This window comes from Pantherophis guttatus, chromosome 15 (assembly GCF_059756535.1).
Source record: "Pantherophis guttatus breed Tessera chromosome 15, ASM5975653v1, whole genome shotgun sequence".
Classification (NCBI taxonomy): Eukaryota; Metazoa; Chordata; class Lepidosauria; order Squamata; family Colubridae; genus Pantherophis; species Pantherophis guttatus.
The window spans coordinates 17,826,516-17,847,284 of record NC_142077.1 but is presented as its reverse complement, the minus strand read 5'-3'; the positions used below and the strand labels follow the sequence as shown (position 1 = coordinate 17,847,284).

Genomic DNA, 20,769 nt, shown 5'->3' with positions numbered 1-20,769 from the left:
GTAAAAACATGAGCTATAACACCATTGTGATATTGGAAGAATTGTTAAAAGTTTCTTTTATTTGAAAGGAGATATTCTTTCCATTTAGATAGTATGCAGGAGTCAAAGAAAATAATTTCTATATGTTTCAAAATGGGAAATTCTTGGATGACTGTAATTCTAGCTCTCTTCCCTTTCAGCTCAATAAAGAGAATTCTGTAAGAGTCATTCAGAGAAATTTGCTGTTCAGCAACAGCTTCTGAATGTGACATCTTATAAAAAATAATTTGGGCACTTGTTCCTACAGCTAAAAGTGTGTGTGAGAGTGAGCAGGAAGAGAGGCCAGGCGGAAGCTGTGGGAACCAAGCACCAGCCTAGTTGCCTGATCCTCTCTGTGAGAATGCCAGAATGATGTGAAATGCCATGTTTGACCGGCTCTCAGCTGATGAGGGAAATCTTCATCCCTCTTCTATAATGCTTTGTTGATTTCCTGATAAAACCTCCTTTGCAGAAAGTGTTCAGCAGAAGAGCTGTCTGAGATTTCAGTTTGGGATTGGTTTGTTTGTTTGTTTGTTTTTGTATGTGCTTCACACCAAAATAATAAATAAATATTAAAGTGTATTAAGAAATTGCCACTGTATTTTTTTTTCATCAACTGTAGAATTAAAATTGTAGTTTTCAGGCCCTTTAATTTTTCACTCTACAATTACTACCTAAAGCATTTTCTCTGCTTGTCTTGTCTGTGAAGGGCTGAAGAAGATGCCCAGAGAAAGGGGACCCGGAGACTCTCCCCAGGAGGAGGTTGAGGGGATCCTGTCTAAAGGCAGCCGCATCACTGACCAGGTCACAAACCTTCAATGCTGCATAATATTCATCCAGGTCCAAGAAGGGGGTGAATAGAGGGAAGGGGGGGACTTCCTGGTTTCTAGGAAGAGGCACCCATGGAAGCTGTTCTGCTCTCCAACCACACAGATTGCTGATCAATTGGGAATCAATGTTTAGGTCTCAGAATGGCTCCTAATTGCAAATAATTTGCAAATTCCATTTTAAGGAGATAAGAAAAGCTCTGATGGATCAGACCAAGATCAGTCTAAAATTCACAATGACCACACAAATCCCTCTGGTTCTCCCACAAGCAGAAGGCAGGGAGACTTATGGCTTTGCCCAACATGGAACTGGTCTTTTCCCACAATTTCACTTTCCTCCATCACACCACACAATATTGGACACTCGGCCATCTCACACTCTAGGAATCCCTAATTCTGCCATCACAAATTAATCTGAGAAAATATTTCCAACTTTCACACCCCCATTCAATAAGAACTAAGGCGGGACTGGATAGGTGCCTCTTCCCTCCCGGGCCACGTCGGGGCTCCGGCTCCAGAGGCTGCGGCGGCCCCACCGAGGAGAGCGGCCGGAGGACCCGGGGGAGGCGAGCGTGGCCCCAGGATCTGGGAGCGGGAGAAGCCGGGGGGGGAGGGCAGGCGGGCGGCCTGTGGGGCTCCGAGGGACCCCCGGGGGCTGCAGGGGGGCCTCTCTCCCTCTCCCCACAGACGCGGCGAGGTGGGCGGGCGAGGCGGGCGCTGCGGAGGGGGCGGCGGCGGGGAAGCCGCGCTTGGGGGGAGCGGATCGGCCCCCACGGGGCTCCCTGGAAGGTTTTGCCCCCTCCGAGGTGGCGGCCGTCGGGCGGGGAGGGGGGGAGGGGGGGCGGCCGGCTCCCCGCAGAGGCCGGAGGGGCGAAGTCGGAGGCTCCTGGAAGGAGGAATCGCCCCTTTGAACTGCACCCAGATAAGGGGCTCCCCTCGTCCCTCCCGCCCCCCCCCTCGGTCCCCTCTCCGCTCTTCCTCCGACCCGGCGCTCCTCCCGCCTGGCAGCTGCTGCCCAGAAGCCCCGGAGGGCCCTTCCCCCCCCCAGGACTGAGAAGCCCCTTCCTGCCTCCGCCAAGGGCTGCGCTGAGCCCCTCCCGGACCCCCCCAAGGCCCGCATCCTCTGTTGTGGGGAAGCTCAGCCCGTCTCCGCCCCCCAACCTCCAGGCGGCAACACCTGGGCCAGGCGAGGGGAGAGGAGAGGGGGGCCCTCCAGGTGCGGAACCTCCCGCCGTTCTTCAGAAACTGGAGCCCTGCCTGGAGGAGGTTGTGCTTTGAAGAGGCGGTTAAAAGGAAGCCTGGGGTTCTAGACGTGAGGGGGGGGGATGAGAAAAGGCGGGGGGGGACTGTTTTTATTTATTATTATTATTTTTTATTTTTTCAATTTATATACCGCCCTTCTCCCTAAGGACTGAGGGCGGTGCACAGCCAGAATTAAGAACATGAACTACAAATATTAAGAACAATTAAAATATATATAAATTTGGCCCAAACATTTAAAAATCACACACCAATTAAAACATTTTAAAAATTTCTTCTTAAGCCAGCCCGGCTTGCTGGAAAAAGTAGGTTTTAAGGGCAGGGCGGAAGGCACTGATGTGTGGCGGAGCGTGGCGGGGCCTCCCCGGGTGGGAGGTCGAAGGGGCGAAGGCGAAGGCTGAGCGCTCCAGCTCCTCTCCAAAGAGCCGCGGGAGGTTTTGGAAGCGGAGCAAAGACTTCAAAGCCAGTGGGGTGTTCCTTGTTCCAACCTTCCCAGGTGCAAAGGGAGGCGGGCGGGCAAGGGGCGGTGGGATGTTTGGGCAAGGCGAGAGGAGGGCGGGGAGGCGCCTTCATACACGTCGTCCGTCCGTCTGTCCGTGTTTCTCCGAGACTACGTTGAGTGTCCACCTCTCTCCGTTAAATAAATAGACAGACAGACAGACAAATAGAAGGTGGCATTTCTATTTCATCTCCTGTCCGATGGCCTCATCCAGGCCATCCTGAAGAATTAGGAATTTGCATGAAATCTGTGTGAACTGACTGGAAGGGAGAGGGGGATCGAAAGAGGAGGGGGAGGGGAGGGAGGGGAAGAGAAAGGTGGGGAGAGGAGGGGAGGGGAGAGGGGGATCGAAAGAGGAGGGGGAGGGGAGGGGGAGAGGGAGGGAGAGGGGGATCAAAAGGGGATGGGGAGGGGAGGGGAAGAGAAAGGGGGATCGAAAGAGGAGGGGGAGGGGAGGGAGGGGAAGAGAAAGGTGGGGAGGGGAGGGGGAGAGGAAGGGAGAGGGGGATCAAAAGAGGAGGGGGAGGGGAAGAAACCGTGCCCACCTTTCCTTGTCTTTGGATGATTTTGTAACTACAAAAATACCTGAAGAAGAATCAGCCTGACCTTCTTAAAACTCCAGAGATCAAAGCAATCGGAAGGCCGCCCTCTTCAGAAGGGACCCCGTGCAGCTCTCTAGGCTTCTGGGCATTGGTTGATTTCCCTCCCTCCTTCCCCCTCTTACCCCTCCCTCCCCCCCTCCCATCTTTCCGGTCCGCGGACTTTTCCTCCCTCCTCACCTGCCACCAGGTGTCCACAGCATATTTGTGACCTTCCCTTACGCAGCTCTAATACAGCAGAGCAAACCCCACCCAGCCAGTCGACCTCAAAACCAACCCAAAATACCCAGGAGCTGTCAATCATCCCCGACCAGATCGAGGTCCCCGTTGAAGAGGAAGGGATCTAGCAGGACGGCCAGTCTGGGCCGTTTGACCAAGGAAGGGGGGGGTCTCCTGGGTCTGAATTGAAGGGCCCTCGTGAAGGGGCCTCTGCAGATCCCCAGACCTGGAAGGTCTGGAGGGCAGGAACCGGGCCCACCTGAACTTGAACAAAAGGAGAATTTCTGCCCCCCTGAATCTGGGCAGCTGCCCTTATTTCTCTCCTCCCCCAAGGCAGAGGAAGCCCCTCCTTCTCCAGATGTTACTGTCTACAGTTGTGGGAGTGAAGAAGGGCCCAGTTGTCGCAATCACCCCTCCCCCCCACCTGCAACTTCCCAATAAACCCAACCCCGAGATCAGGCGGGGGCGGGAGGTTCGGGAGCCCCTGGGATTCAGCCCAGCCGCCTTGACAAAGGCAGAGGGGGAAAGGGGGGGGTCTGGCCTTGGGCACAGCCAGCAGCTGCGGACAGGAGGAGCACAATGGGCCAAAAGAAGCGGGGTGGTGCAGGATGGGGGGGCAGGGCAGTCTGCACCTCTTCCCCCAACCCAAACCCCCTCAGCCTCAGTCTCCAAGGGCGACTCCCTCAGGGGGCAGAGCAGAGCGAGAAAGAGGGTGGGGGGTCCGGAGGCTGAACCAGGGGATGACGGATGAAGGGAGGGGGAATGTCCGGTCTAAGGAAGGGAAGGGCTGCAGGGGATGGGACAGCATCGCCCAATGCTTGGGTGGCTCTCACGGAGAAGAGGGGCTCCATTCATCCCCCGGAGCCCCTGAAGGCAGGAAGAGAAGCAACGGGTGGAAGCCCAGCAAAGAGAAATGCAACCTACAAATAAGAAGAGATTTCCTGACAGAACTAATAATCAGGGTGTGAAGGAGGGGTTCTGTAAACGAATGGACCATGGCCCAATACACACACAAATGCACTGAAGCATGCAAAGTTGACAGAGGAGTCTTGATAAATTACTTTAATAAAAACACATAAAAGCAAAACCTACAAGAAGGCATCAAACAGCCTAAAAGATTCTCCTCTCAGCAAGGTCCATTAGCTCTTATCTTCTTCCCAAACGTGGGAGGCGCCCAGCGTTCTTTGTAGGCCTTCTCAGGAGCAAGGCAGGGACTCAGCTCTGGAGGTTCTCTCTGAGAGGCTCTGAGGCGCTGAAGTGGCTGCAGGCCTGCTCCACTTATATACTGACCAACTGACCACTGGAAAGTGCGGGAAACTCAGAGCCAGGAAGCTGTGCTCTGATTGGCTCATTCAAAATGTTCAAACCAATCAATCAATTAGTTGCAGCAATATGTTGAGAGGTTTTTCCCTCTCACAAAAATCAACTTTAGTGAAAAACTAGTTTTTTGAACTTTGCAGTTAAAAAAAAGTGAGAGACAGAGAGAGAAGGGGGGGAGAGAGGGAGAGAGAGAGAGACGTTAGAAAAAAACCAAGTGAAAAGAGATGGAGAAATCAAGGCTGCCTCTCAGCCCATGTGGGGAGGGGAGGGAGGGAAGGGGAGCTCAGGACCCTTGAGTTGCAGATGGAAAGCTGATCTTCAAAATCCAATTTCCATCTCCAGAGACCTGGGAATGCAGAATCCCATATCCCATGTTCCCCTGCCACCCTTTCCCATGCACAGGCCAGGCAAGGGGGCTCTTGCAGGGATGCCAGACAAGACTCTGCCCGGCTGAGTGGGGAGCCCCTCTTGGGAGAAGGAAGCTGGGGAGCCTTGTGGTGAGGAAGGGAAGCAGATCTGCAAAATCCCCCTCCAGGTTCCATCTTCTGAGTCCCGGAAACGGGGGAGACCATATCCCATGTTGCTCAGCCACCTGTTTCCATGCATGGGGCACCAAGGGCAAAGCAAAGCCCAGACCCACGGAGAAAGCCCAGGATGGGCAGGGAGGAGGAGGGGATCTGAGGCATTCCTGGGAAGAGAGTAACCTGGTTTATGGGTCCCAGGGTTGAATGTTGGGGGGGGACGCAGCCCCCGGGGTTTCTCCAGCTTCGCTTGGGCTCCGTGTCTTTCCAGGAGAGGCTCCTGTGCGGGAGAAGCCATGCAGGGCTGGGTCTTCCAAGGAGGATCCAGGGTTGCCCTGGGGGAAAAGACAGCCAGCCTCACCCCGAAGGGGACCCTCAGTGACTCTGAGGAAGATGGGGGTCCCCTGTGGCCCCTCCAGAGCCCCCAGCTGAGGAGAGCCTCTTCATTGCAGCCTTTTTTTCTTTTTTTTCTTCCTCAGAGTAAACGGGGGGTCCCCTCCAGGGTGAGTCCAGTTGCCTTTTCCTCCCGGGCAACCCCAGATCCCCCTTGGGAGACCCAGCCCTGCATGGCTTCTCCCCCACAGGAGCCTCTCCTGGAAAGACACGGAGCCCAAGAGAGGTTGGAGAAACCCCGGGGGCTGCGTCGACACATAAACCAGGTTCATCTCTTCCCAGGAATGCCCCAGATCCCCTCCTCCTCCCTGCCCATCCTGGGCTTTCTCCGTGGGTCTGGGCTTTGCTTTGCCCTGGGTGCCCCATGCATGGAAACAGGTGGCTGAGCAACATGGGATATGGTCTCCCCCCTTCCCAGGACTCAAGATGGAACCTGGAGGGGGATTTTGCAGATCTGCTTCCCTTCCTCACCACAAGGCTCCCCAGCTTCCTTCTCCCAAGAGGGGCTCCCCACTCAGCCGGGCAGAGTCCTGTCTGGCATCTCTGCAAGAGACCCCTTGCCTGGCCTCTGCATGGGAAAGGGTGGCAGGGGAACATGGGACATGGGCTTCTGCATTCCCAGGTCTCTGAAGATGGAAGTTGGATTTTGCAGATCAGTTTTCCATCTGCAACACAAAGGTCCTGAGCTCCCCTCCCCACATGGGGTGAGAGGCAGCCTTGATTTCTCCATCTCTCTTCACTTGGCTTTTTTCTAACATCTCCCTCCCTCTCTCTCTTTCTCTTTTTCTCTGACTTTTTTTTTAACTGCAAAGTTCGAAAAACTAGTTTTTCACTAAAGTTGATTTTGTTCTTAGAGACTGGCCACACTATTGCATCAGCCCTTTTGTGTGATTCCCTTGAACATTAACTTTCAAAATAAAGTAAATTTTGGCTTTGACTCAACAGGGAGCTATTTCAGATCTGTGACATGCTCAGGCATTAACTGGCCCCTGGGATTTTTCTCTTAAACCACAATGCCAACAAATGTCACATTTCTTTTTATTTTCAGCCACAAGTGCCATGTATTCCCTCTGGGGTCAGTTTCAAGCATAGAGATCCCAAACCTCTCAATTCTAGATGATGAGTTTAATTCAATCTTTGCCCCTATTATTATGAATCACATGAGGATTTTTCCCCTTTCAATTCTCACCAGAGAATTTCCCAACAATCTTTGAGTCCAATAATTAATTGAATTATCCAGGGATCCCTCCTGAGGCAGAGAACTGTGATAAAAGTTTCAGCTCTGCTGTTTGGCCGAATCCTCCAGGGGAGACTTTGGGCAGAGAAATATGGAGTTTTGGGACAGGCAGTGTCTGTGCTCTTGAATCTACGTCTCCCTCCTTTCCAGGTGAAGCTGAGTGTTTCTCTCTCTTTGAAGAAGGAAAGCAACTGGATCATATTCCAACCTGTGAGAGTCCTTTGAATTCTTCTAATTCTTCTTTAGAAACAGGAAAGGGATTCATTGATTCACCCCATGAATGATGGACCTCCTGCTTCTGCTTCTGATGCTGCTTTTGTCCCATCCAGTCTCTGGGAAGCTGAGGATGAAATGCCCGCTGAGTTTGGAGAACCAGGATGGGAAACCATGGAGCTACTACAGCCCAGGAGACCATATCATTGGTATAGTCTTCAGTGGAGATAAAAGATTGAGTATAAAGTTGCTTTTCAACGTTGCTCCGTCTCTTCAGTTTGTTTTCCGTTATATGTAAGTCATTCAGGGTGATGGAGTTGCACTCCCTCCATTCTAACCCTCTCCTTTTTTCTGTTTTTTTTTTTTTTCATTTATTCCTATATTGGGGAATATGTCTAATTTCCTGAATGATTTTGATTTCCATGGCTTCTCTCTTTTCTCTGATTTTGTGAAAAAGACTCAAATCCAAAAATGGGTCTGAAAATGAACAGACTGCAGATTATTTTCCTCTCTCAGTTCAATCCTTAATTTATCATTTGAATAATGAATTGTATTCAAAGTAGTTGTTAAACTAGTTGTAGTTGCCGTACCTCAGCCAATTTCCATATTTGTGTAATTGATCATTGGTTTTGGATCAAAGTTGGTTTAAGGTTCAGTCAGCTTCTGAAAGATTATATATTAAAAACAGTATTTGCTGCTGCTGTTGATTATATTATTTTTTTTACAATAGGAATATTTATAGTTTTAAAAATGGCTTACTATTCATTTTGGCCATTCAAATGGTCAACAAGAATTCCCAGTTCCTGCACAATCTCACATTTGGCTACAACATCCATGACAACTATTGGAGCCCTTTCCGCACTTCAGATGCCTTGCTGGACATGCTCTCCACTGGAGAAGCCAATGTCCCCAACTACGGCTGTGGAAGGAAGGAGAACCTCCTGGCTCTTCTTGATGGAGCCGAGAGGGAGATCTCCATCCAGATGTCAACATTAGGAGGCACCTACAAAGTCCCGCAGGTTTGTGTGTGTTTTTCTCCATCTGGTAAAGTGAGGGGTGGGTTGTGGTGGGTGAGCAATAGATGCAATCATGTCTTCTCCATGGAATTCAAGAGCTGCTTTTCTCCATATTATCAAAAATGTCAATATTTTACCCCATTATGTTCATGTTGAGATTAATCATAAAAGGCCTGAAATGCAAGCAATCCATTCCCTGGAGAAGACATTCTACCAATTATTTAACTGATCAAAAAATATCCCTCGTTGTTGAGGCCTCTGTTGACATCTTCATTTTCACAGATAAATAATGCCTGCCCTATCCAGTCGGATTGAAGTTGGCAATAGTAGCAGTTTATCTAGCTAAAAAGTGGAATAAAAAGGACTTTAGCCATTATAGGCCAATTAGACTAGCAGATATTGTGGCTAAAATTTATGCCATGATCCTCTTAGTTAAACTTGAGAAAAATGCATTCCTTGCAGAAGAACAAGAAGGTTTTAGGTAGAGTGAAAAGCTATATAGATTTTATAAGAAATAATGCATAAGTTAATAATTTAATATCGGCAACAAATTTGTCTTGCAATATCTAATCTATATCAATGAGGTAAAAAAGATGTGGAGACTCTGGAAAGAGTGCAGAAAAAAGGAACTAAGTTGATTGAGGGCCTGGAGACTAAAACATATGAGTAACAGTTGCAGGAATTCAGTCTGTCTAGTCTAGTGAAAAGGACGAGGGGTGACATCATAGCAATGTACCAATATTTGGGGGGCTGCCACAGAGAAGAGGAAGTCCACCTATTTTCCAAAGTACTAGAAGGCAAGACAAGAAACAATGGATGGAAACTAATCAAGGAGAGAAACAACCTAGAACTAAGGAGAAATTTCCTAATGGTGAGAAATGGAACGTCTCCCCTTCAGAAATTGTGGGTGGTCCATCACTGGAGGCTTTTAAGAAGAGACTGGACAGTCACTTGTCTGGAATAGTATAGATAGATACAGATTAACAGAGTTGGAAGGGACCTTATAGGTCATGTAGTCTCTGAGCCTGAATCTTGGCTCCCTCATCATCCAAGGAGCTCAGTTAGAGAAAGGGGTGAAAGTGGTGCTTAAATGAAAACCTCATAGCTCTCCAGCTTCCTCAGCCCCAATGATTAAAGTATCGGAGGCCCAGTTTTCCCCCATGTTCTTCCATCAATCTGATGTTTGGGGCTCCAGAGAGAAACCACCAGCAGAACCAACCCAATCTCAGCCTCTGAGGAGGACCTTGGGGTGGATAAAAGGACTCCAGCTGCTGCCCTCAAAGCTGATTTGGGAATTTACACAATTTCATCTTTGTCTAAATTCAGAAAATATGAGCACTGGCATAAAATTTAATCTATGGAAAATCACAGACTTCGAAAATTGTGGCTGTTGGAACAGACAAAACTTCAATTAAAGACCAATCTTGGATTACACAACTGACAAATCTTATTAGGAACTGAGGTCTCCCTGTTTCTTGTATAACTGGAGAAAGAAGCTAAAATATTTCCTCCACAAAGAATCTGGGATATAGAAGCAGAAAAAAATTCAGCAATTCCCAAAAATTATAACAGGCCCTTTATTGGAATAGAATACTTCAGTTGGCATTTGCACATGTTAATCTAATTGCTGTAAATTGTAGGGGTGATACAGTAATATAATTTACAATGTTTTTTTTAAAATTTCCTTATTATTTTCCACTTTTATTATACAATCTTGCTAATATTCTGTCTTTAATATTTTAAACAATGTCTGATTAACAAACTATTCTAATACATTCATGAGAACCAGGTTGGATTTATTAAAATCTAATATTTTGGATTTGATTTGACTCCAAATGTAACACAGCATTCTTCATTGCTTTTCAGATCAGTCTTGAAACTGCTTCAGAGGCTCTGAGTGACAAAAGTAAATTCCCCTTTTTCTACCGGATGGTCCCCAAAGAAGGGATCCAGTACCCAGCAATTGTCCCACTGCTCCTCCATTTCAGATGGACCCTGATTGGCCTCTTTGCTTCAGACACAGAGAAAGGAGAGAATTTTATGAGGATTTTTCCTCCTGTGCTTGTCAGGAATGGAATTTGTGTTGTTATATCACAACTGTTCTCAACAACTGGATACACAGCTTCCCTCAGGGATTCCCTCTCTCAGTGGAGACAAGTCAACGTCTTTGTTCATTTCATGGAATATGAGTTCATTTGGGACAGAATCCTTCCTTTTCATGAAACACTTACTCTTTTGCCAGGAATCGTTGAAGGGAAAGTCTGGATCCTCACAAATTTTTTAGGGTACACACTAAACAAGCGCAGACTTCTCAAATACATCCATAGTATTTGGAATTTTGTTTTTTTGACAAAAAATAGGCCAAGGGATTCTGCCTTTGAACCCAATTTCTTTGTGGAAGAAAAGTTTCAAGATCTTTATTTTCTCTGTTCTCTTTCAAAGAACATCTTTTCTGTTAAAGGGCGGAGAAGATGCACCCAGAAAGCCCCACTGGAGACCCAGGAGAAAAGGAACAGAAGACGGATTCCAAATCACTATAAATATTACAGTCTCATAAAGACTCTGGCCCAGGCCTTGCATGCCGCTTATTCCTCTAGATTGAGGATGAGAAGGAAAGAGAGCGAAAAGACGTTGCGGTCTCCAAGGCTGCAGCTGTGGCAGGTATGGGGGTCCCAATATGGATCCATTAATCTTTGATCCTTTGGAGGAGGAATCCAGAGGAGAAGGAGGGGAACCAATTCAACAGATCTGGCCAATTCAATTACTCAGGGAATAATGGTTCCAAAGAGTAGATACCATGGCATTTTAGCATTAAACTCTGCTGATTTGAAAATGCTGTATTCTTTCTTAAATGAATTCCTGTATTTGTGGGTTTGTGATGAGCATGGTGGAATTTCCCCTTTGTTCCGTCCCCACTGCAGGTGGGTCTGTGTTCAGCTCAACAGGCAGCTAAATCGTCCTCTCCTCCAGTGAAAGGGAGCCTGGGGTGGATCTGGGTGTTTCATTGGGAGAAAAGGGCATGGAGAAACTGAGGAAGTGCAAAGAGTGAGAATCAAATATAAATAGGAGATAGGCAGCATTAATTAACAGCCAACAAAGAAGCAGCTGGAACCTCTCCAGGGATGCTCCGTGTGAGGGACGGAGGCCTCTGGATGACCATGTGTCTCGGTCAAACCGGCTGCTTCCATCTCCTCCAAAGGCTGAGAGAAAAGGGAGTCTGGCTTCAGACCATACACTTAGGCTTATCTGCCCCCGGCCACTAGGTGGGGCTAGAGCAACAACTGCACAATAGATACCTGTTGTGGCATGACAGCCTTTATAAATTTGGAGGAGACCCTGAGATAATCTAGCCCAACCCCTCCTCTCTGCAGGAATCCCAGTTAAAGCTTCTCTGACTGATGGCTGTTCCATCTTTGCACTCAGATAATCCATGAAGAGGAGACTGAACTTCTCTGCTTCACTGGCTCAGCTCTAAAACAACTCATCCTTTTATCATATTTTTTCCTTTCATTCAACTAAAATCTCCTCTCTTGTAACTGAATTCATTTTTCCGTGTCTGACACTCTGGAATAATAGTGAGCAGATCTTACACTCGTGTGTAACCTGTGTCAGTGATTGGAAGAGGGCTGCATCCTCCCTTCTCCAACCGAGAGATTGTGTCAGTTGGAAAAGGGGCTCCCAGACTCCTCCTGATCTTCAGCTCTTCTCCTTGTTCTCTTTCCTCAAGGCTAAGAGCAGCTCCTTTGATCTCTTCCTTGGCTTCATTGTCCTTCCCTGAAGTTCATGTAGATTTTTTGCAAATTCTCCTTCAATTGCAAGGCAGGGGTGGGATTCAGCCGGTTTGGACCAGTTCGGGCAAATCGGTTGTTAAGATTTTGCACAATTTGGAGAATTGGCAAATTTCACCACCAGCTGGCCCCGCTCACCCCGCCCCACCCCACCCTGTATATTATCTTCCCTTCACCATGAGGCCCAGCTAATCTCCAGGCCTCGCCCGCTCTGCTCACCAAAGATAAGTATGCTGCCCACTCACCCTTCATGTCGGATTGGGACCCAGGGACACACCATTTCCTGGCTCCGGCCTTGCCCCGAAGCCTCCACCCACTTGCCCTTTGCCTCGGTGGGGATGGGGAACGTGCCAATCCCCGGCTCTGGTCTTGCCCCAGAGCCTCCGCCCACGTGCCGCTGCCCCCCTCTGGCCTCAAACTACGGCCCCTCAGGCCGAAGCACCAGACCTGGACGGTTCTTCTTACCTGTAAGAAGTCCCATCCGGAAAGTGCTGCAGGAGAGATCTTGCAGCCGTCTCTTGCTGAGTCTTGGTTGATGGCAGAGATGTTCCAAGTGCTCTCTGGGTCGGCAGCTGCTTCTCTCCATTGCTGCTCTTGCTGGGAGAGAGAGCGTTTTGTGCAATTTAGTAGCAGTGAGCTGCTGCTTTCCTCTAAGTCCCATCCGGAAAGCGCTGTGGCTGAGAGAAACAGCATTCAACATGGCTGCTGCTTGACTTCCAGTGATGTCGCTGCAAGATCGACGCAGGGGAGCGGGTCTCAGCACCCCCACGCTGAATCCTCTTCGTTGGAGGGCCCCCCAAAGGGCTAATGTCGCCCTGTAGGGGCACCAAGGGGCACCCTGCAGGTCACGGAGAGCGGCAGCTCTCCTGCTAGACCTTGAGTTTCTTCCCTCTCTGATGAAGACAAGGCAGCCATCATGGCCGCCGTGAATCAAGGGCAGCCAAAGAAACTAAGATAGTGCTGGAGCAGTGAGAGTGGACAGTGATTTAGAGTTGGGTGAGGTGAATTTTAATTTTTGCTTAGGAAAAAAAAAATCAATCTGGGAAAAGAGGCTCTCTGGAATGTTTTTAAGTTGCAATTAAGGAGAGGAAGAGAGAAATTGCACCCTAACAGGAAATAAGCAAAAGCTATAAAATACGAAAAGACTCGATGTATAAATCTTACTGGGATGACTTTGATCAGGCATTTTAAAATGCTGAACATCTGACTGTTTATTGAATATTCTGTTTGAGTCAACTTAAAATATATAACTGGTAGAATAGTTTTAAAGTGGATTTTTAACGTTGATTTTTAAGCTGAAGATGCCATCTACTGGTGAATGGATATATACTATGTCATACTCCTAGAATAATAAAACAACCTTGGAAAATTTTGATAAGAGAAGAACAACACCTAGAAGTCTGCTGTATTATCTACAGTTCTATACTTATCTACTTTAAGATTACTAAAGGACCAACCTTGAAAACCTGGAGGATATCTAATGGAATGACTTTGAATAGTGGAAGTAACTAGCAACTGCTCTAGAATGTTCCCTATAACTGACCAATTATGTCAATTATATTTTATTTATTTTTATTTATTAATTTAATTTGTATACCGCCCTTCTCCCAAAGGGACTCAGGGCGGTGAACAGCCAAAATTAAAATACATACAATACAAAAGTTAAGATAATTAAAAGAGATTAAATCAATTGGCCACCCAATTTAAAACTCCAAATCTATAAAATTTAAAAATCCCATTAAAAACCATTTAGGCTAGGCCGGCTTGCTGGAATAAATAAATCTTCAGGGCCTTACGGAAGGTATGGAGGTCCGGGATCAGTCGTATTCCAGGAGGCAGCTCGTTCCACAGGGCGGGTGCCCCCACAGAGAAGGCCCTCCCCCTGGGGGCTGCCAGCTGACATTGCTTGACCGACGGCTCCCTGAGGAGGCCCTCTCTGTGAGAGCGTATTGGCCGGTGGGAGGTTATCGGAAGCAGCAGGCGGTCTCGTAAATACCCTGGCCCTAAGCCATGGAGCGCTTTAAAGATGAGAACCAACACCTTAAAGCGCACCCGGAAGACCACCGGGAGCCAGTGCAGCTCACGCAGGAGAGGTGTTACATGGGAGTGCCATGTCGCTCCCATAATCACCTGCGCGGCCGCATTCTGGACCAGCTGGAGCCTCCGGGTGCTCCTCAAGGGGAGCCCCATGAAGAGAGTGTTGCAGTAGTCCAGGCGAGACGTGACGAGGGCGTGGGTGACTGTGCATAAGGAGTCCCGATCCAGAAAGGGCGCAACTGGCGTATCAGGCGCACCTGATAAAAAGCCCCCCTGGCCACAGCCATCATATGCTCTTCTAAAGACAGTCGTGTGTCCAGGAGGACACCCAAGTTGTGAGCCCCCTCTGTGGGGGTCAATGACTCGCCCCCAATAGCCAGCGATGGCACCAGCTGGCTATATCAGGACGCCGGCATCCACAGCCACTCGGTCTTGGAAGGGTTAAGTCGAAGTCTGTTCCTCCCCATCCAGACCCGCACGGCCTCCAGACACTGGGACATCACTTCAAGGGCATCATTGGGGTGGTCTGGGGTGGAGATGTACAGCTGAGTGTCATCACGTACAGATGGCATCGCACCCCAAAACCACAGATGATCTCACGCAGCGGCTTCACATAAATGTTGAACAGGAGCGGCGAGAGGACCGACCCTTGTGGCACCCCACAAACAAGGCGCTTTGAGACCAACCTCTGCCCCCCTGCCAACATTTTCTCTACATTTTGTCAGTATATGATTGACAAATCTTTCTCAAACTTTTTCATTCACTTATGAAGATAATGACAGTATTTGTATCCTATTTAACCATATTTGGAGATTAGACAATTGTGGAAGAAAGATTCAATGTGGGATAAGAAACAACGTTTTCTGTTTTTCAAATTCCTGGATGTTCCCATTCTAGTTTCATCCCTTTCTGGAGAAGAACGAGTTTCTCAATATTTCTCAGAAAAAAATGTACTTGGACCAAAATGGAGAGATAACGGCAGATATGGGCATTTGGGGTTTATTGGTTCTCCCCAAGGATGTCAGGAGAGAAGTTCTGGCATATTTTGAGAGACAGAGACTTTCTGTCAAACAAGATGCTCTTTCACGGCTAAAGTTGCTCAATAAGGTGGGAGAAATTTTGGTGTCTTTTCTCTGTTTTCCAAACCCTGAGGTCCCATTTCAAGTGGGCAAAGCCTAGAGTCTCCAGGATGGTTAAAAAATCGAATGGAATAAAAGTTTCCTAAAATTTTTACAATAAACTTTATTCTCAATTTTAATATAAATATATCATCATCAGAGGTGGGTTCTACTTACCTTTACTACCAATTCACTTCTGCACGTGTGCAGATCGCTTCTGATGACGTCAGGGTCAGTGGGCGGAGCCTCCCACCAGTTTTACTACCAGTTCTATAGAACCGGTCCGAACCAGGGACAACCCACCACTGACCATCATACTTAAAACTTTTTTCATCTTTTTTCAATTCCATCCCTCAAGACTTTATGAAATAGATTTTTATTAAATAGAAAGGTAAATAAATAAATAAAGTAAAAAAAAAGTAACGTTGCTTTATTGTAATGTTAAATTCCAAAAGCAAAAGGGAGGAACTAAATGAAGAATCTGCCAGTTGTTTTACCTCCTGCATCTGTTTAGAAGTAGTCAGAGATTTCATGTTTACCTCAGTGAAGACCAGAGGCTACTTGTCTCCATCCATTTCTACCTCCATTTTCCATGGACAGAGAGTCCTAATGGATTTCCCTTGGCATTCCTTGTTTTTCTGCTAAGTCCCTGCCTCAGTCCAAATGTGTGGAAAGTTGCCATCCTGGATTTGTCAAGAGGGCTCGAGAAGGAGAGCCAGTTTGCTGCTATGACTGCGTTCCTTGTCCGGAGGGGACCTTCTCCACTCAGGAAGGTGGGTCACACTGAGGAAAATGGGAGGCCTTGTGGAAGAGATGGGAGGAGGAGGTGGCAGACTGGGTAAATTTTATTAACAGCAGAGGAAATATCTCTTTTGCTTTTTAGTTTGGATATATGCTGCTAAATTTACCTTTACAGGAAAATCTGAGTTCTTTGAAACTTGATGAATTGTTTTAGGTCCACCTTATGAAAGACCTTGCAATTCATTGTTAATTGGATCCTCCCCTTGAGGATCACTGAGAAGGTGTCACTGGTCCATAATGTGGTGCTGTGGATAGTTATGGGGGGAACTCATTACACAAATAGTCTGCCAGTCATGTAGATCAATCAATCAATCAATCAATCAGTCAGTCAATCAATCAGATTACAGCTGGAAGGAACCTTAGAGGTCTTTTAGTCCTACCACCTGTTCAAGCAGGAGACCTTATGCCATTTCAAAGGAGTGACTGTTTAATTAAATCGTTAAGAAATACTTCTTGGGAAACGCCTGTGGTATCAGCTGTTATCCAAAGGTTTTTCTTGCAAGAGAAAAGGAGGGAATATTAAAGATATATTGCTTTTTTGCTTTCTCAGATACGGAAAAATGCACCAAGTGTCCAGATGATAAATACCCAAATGAGGCCAGAGTCCAATGTATACCCAAAGTCATAACCTTCCTGTCTTATGAAGAACATCTGGGCATCATCCTGGTCTCTTTTGCCCTTCTCTTCTTCCTAACCACAGGCCTTGTTTTAATCATCTTCATTAAATGTCGAGAAACTCCCATTGTCAAAGCCAACAACCGGGACCTCTCCTACATCCTCCTGGTCTCCCTCCAGCTTTGTTTCTTGTCTCCTTCTCTCTTCATTGGTCAACCAAGGAAAGCCACCTGCCTTCTCCGGCAAACAGTTTTCAGCATCATCTTCTCAGTTGCCATTTCTTCTCTGTTGGCCAAAACCATCACGGTGGTGCTGGCTTTCCTGGCCACAAAACCAGGAAACCGAGTGAAGAGATGGTTGGGGAAGAGCTTGGCCAACTCCATCATCTTCTCTTGTTCTGGAGTTCAAATTACCATCTGCTGCATCTGGCTGGGAGTTTCTGCCCCCTTCCCTGACTCTGACCTCCACTCCCAGCCTGGCGAGATCATCCTGCAATGCAACGAAGGGGCCGTTGTCATGTTCTACATCACCCTCAGCTACATGGGCTTCCTGGCTGCCATCTGCTTCACGGTGGCTTTCCTGGCCAGGAACCTGCCTGGGGCCTTCAACGAAGCCAAGCTGATCACCTTCAGCATGCTGGTCTTCTGCAGTGTCTGGGTGACTTTTGTGCCCACCTACCTGAGCACCAAAGGGAAATACATGGTGGCTGTGCAGGTCTTCTCCATCCTGGCCTCCAGTGCTGGTCTGCTGGGCTGCATCTTCATCCCCAAGTGCTACATTATCCTTCTGAGGCCAGACCTCAACACAAAGGAGCATCTTACGGGCAGAACAAATGTAAAAGCATGAGACGTAACACAATAATAATAATAATAATAATAATAATAATAATAATAATAATAATAATAATAATAATAATAATAATAATAATAAAAAAACCGATTATATTTACCAAGAGCAGAGGGTGGTCGAGGACTCCTACAAGTAAAGCAGACTGTGGAAGAAGAAAAATGCAGCTTGAATGATTACATCCAGAAAAGTGAAGAACCAATGATTAAGGAAGTAAATAAAGGAGGCCTTTTAAAGACAACTAAAACAAAAGCAGAATATAAGAAAGCAGTAATTGAGCAGCGAGCTGAAAATTGGAAACACAAAGCTCTGCATGGCCAATACTTGAAAAGTATTGAAGGCAAAGCTGACCAGAAACTAACTTGGAACTGGTTAAGATCAGGAGTACTGAAAAAAGAAACAGAAAGCTTTATTTTGGCAGCTCAAGAACAAGCCCTAGCCACAAACTGCATGAAGACAAAAATTCAACATGTTACCACCAACAGCAAATGCCGCCTATGCAATGAGAAAGATGAGACAGTCGACCACCTGATCAGTGGGTGCAGCAAAATTTCACAAACTGACTACCTACAATGCCATGACCGTGTTGCTAAGATCATTCACTGGAAATTGTGCCAGAAGTTTGGATTTGAGTACAGCAAAAACCACTGGGAACATCAGATTGAGAAAGTTTTAGAGAATGAGAAACTCAAGATCTTGTGGGACTTTAGGATTCAGACTGACAGGCACTTGGTCCACAACACACCTGACATAACAATAGTTGAAAAGAAAAAAGTATGGTTCATTGACATTGCAATACCTGGTGATGCACGAATTGAAGATAAGCAGCAAGAAAAAATCACCAAGTACCGGGACTTACAAATTGAAGTTGAGCGACTGTGGAAAAAGAAATCGTGTGTTGTCCCGATTGTAATTGGAGCCCTCGGAGCAATACCCAAAGGGCTACCCCGCTATTTAGAAATTCTAAAATTGCCGGACTTGAACATTTTGACTCTACAAAAAACCACCTTACTCGGAACAGCTTACATCCTCCGACGATACCTTAACAGCTCCTAGGTCCTTGGTTAGGACTCGAGCTGCTGAGCTATTAACCAGCCTCAAAGGCTGTGAATCTCACTAAAGATTAACCAATAATAATAATAATAATTTTATTTCTATACCGCCCTTCTCCCGAAGGACTCAGGGCGGTGTACAGCCTATTTAAAAACACAAGACAAACATCAATTTAAAATTTAAAATTATTAAATAAATTTGGCTCAATTTAAAACCCCAGAAATTTAAAATAACCCAATTTAAAATTATCATGTCGATAGCCCGGCCTGGCGGAACAACAGGGTCTTCAGTGCACAGCGAAATACCCGGAGGTCGGGGATCTTACGTATTTCCGGGGGTGATGTTGTTATGATATTGGAAGAATTATTAAAGTTTATTTTATTTGAAAGGAGATATTCTTTACATTTAGATAGTATGGGGGAATCAAGAAAATCATATCTATATGTTTCATAATTGGAAATTGTTGAATGACTTGTTCATTCAAATTGTTGTAGCCCCCTTTCCTTTCAGCTCAATACATTTGCTAAAGAGAACTCTGTAGAAGTCATTTAGAGGAATTTGTTGTTCAGCAAAAGCTACTGAATGTGACACATTATAAAAAATAATTGAGGCACTTGTTCCTACTGACAGCAGCTAAAAGTGTGTGTGAGAGGGAGAGAGTGAGCAGGAAGAGAGGCCAGGAGGAAGCTGTGGGAACCAAGCACCAGCCTGGTTGCCTGATCATCTCTGTGAGAATGCCAGAATGATGTGAAATGCCATGTTTGACTGGCTCTCAGCTGGGGAGGCAAATCTTCATCACTCTTATATAATTCTTTCTTGATTTCCTCATAAAAACCTCCTTTGTAGAAAGAGTTCAGCAGAACAACTGTCTGGGATTTCAGTTTGACATTGTTTTTTATTTTTGTATGAACTTCACACCAAAATAATAATTTAAAAAGTAAATAAAAAAATAAAATGTGTAAAGAAATTTCTACTGTATTTTTTTTTCTTTCATCAACCAGAGAAATAAAATAGCAGTTTTCAGGTCCTTTAATTTTCCACTCTACAATTTCTACCTAAAACATTTTCTTTGCTCCTCTTCCAAGCTTGTATTGTTTGTGAAGGGCTGGACAAGATGCCCATAGAAAGGGGACCTGGAGACTCTCCCCAGGAGGAGGTTATGGGGATCCTGTCTAAAGGCAGCCACATCATTGACCAGGTCACAAACCTTCAATGCTGCATAATATTCATCCATGTCCAAGAAGGGGGTGAATAGAGGGGGGGGGGACTTCTAGCTTTCTAGGAAGAGGCACCCATGGAAGCTGTTCTGCTCTCGAACCATAGATATTACTGATCAATTGGTAATCAATTTTTATGTTTCAGAATGACTCCTAATTGTGAGTAGAATTCCTTTGCAAATTCTATTTTAAGGAGATAAGAAAAGCTCTGATGGCATCAGAACAAGGTCAGTCTAAGATTCTGTCAGAATGTTCATGACTGGGAAGACATGGTAACAAAGTCAGCCAATGAATAGGCATAGCAACTAAGTCAGTTAATTGAGAGCTGAGACAGACTGGAGCCAGTGCATGTCTTAGTCTGCAGCTTCTGAGTCTGTGCAGAGAAAAGAAACTGAAACCAGTGTGTGAACTTGTCTGCTGTTCTGAGCTGAAATGAAACTATGAATCTGCTGCTGGTATTGTAAACTTACTTCATGTATTATTGTGTATATAAAGAAGTTAATGAATCCAGCTGAATCAGTTTCTGTGTGCTTCTGGATTTGATTTTTGTAAGAAACTCTAACAGATTCACAGTAAACACACAATTATCTCGGGTTCTCCCACAAGCAGAAGGCGGAGATTTATGGCTTTGCTCAACATGGAACTGGTCTTTTCCCACAATTTCACTTTCCTCCATCACACCACACAATATTGGACACTCTAGGAATCCCTAATTCTGGTATCCAACATTAATCCGAGAAAATATTTCCAAGTTTCATACCCCCAATCGAAAAGTACTAAGGCAGGACTGGAACTCAAGAGTCTCCTGGTGATTGGCCCAAAGTCCCCCAGGAAATCTTCATGCCTATGGGAGGATTAGAACTCAGAGCCTCCTGGATCTTGGCCCAAACTCACCCAGCTGGCTTTCATGCCTAAGGCAGAACTAGAACTCACAATCTCCTGATGATTGTCTCAAAATCGCCCATTTGGCTTTTATTTTAAAACTGGTTTTAAAAGTTTAGTGAGTGGAGCAAAATCCTTCGTCTGGCTTTGGTTCTGTGCACCCTCCACGGGCACACTTTGCCCCCCTTCTCTCCCCCCCAGCACAAAAGTTTCCTCCTGCAGCTGCGCCTCCATTCTCCCCTCCCCCTTGCCCAAACAGACAGCTGTCACTCAAGTCCCTGTCCTGCAGC

At 46.5% G+C, this 20,769-nt stretch overlaps 1 protein-coding gene across 1 annotated transcript; it reads left to right on the top strand.

Moving 5' to 3' along the window:
- The first annotated feature begins 7,052 nt into the window (after nt 1-7,052).
- On the top strand, nt 7,053-17,327 carry LOC148112026 (vomeronasal type-2 receptor 26-like). The gene is made up of 6 exons (XM_087879221.1): nt 7,053-7,400; nt 7,837-8,125; nt 9,989-10,783; nt 14,845-15,054; nt 15,712-15,838; nt 16,417-17,327. The coding sequence occupies exons 1-6, from the start codon at nt 7,174-7,176 to the stop codon at nt 17,325-17,327; spliced, it is 2,559 nt and encodes an 852-aa protein (XP_087735347.1). The 5' UTR covers nt 7,053-7,173.
- The last annotated feature ends 3,442 nt before the right edge of the window (nt 17,328-20,769 follow it).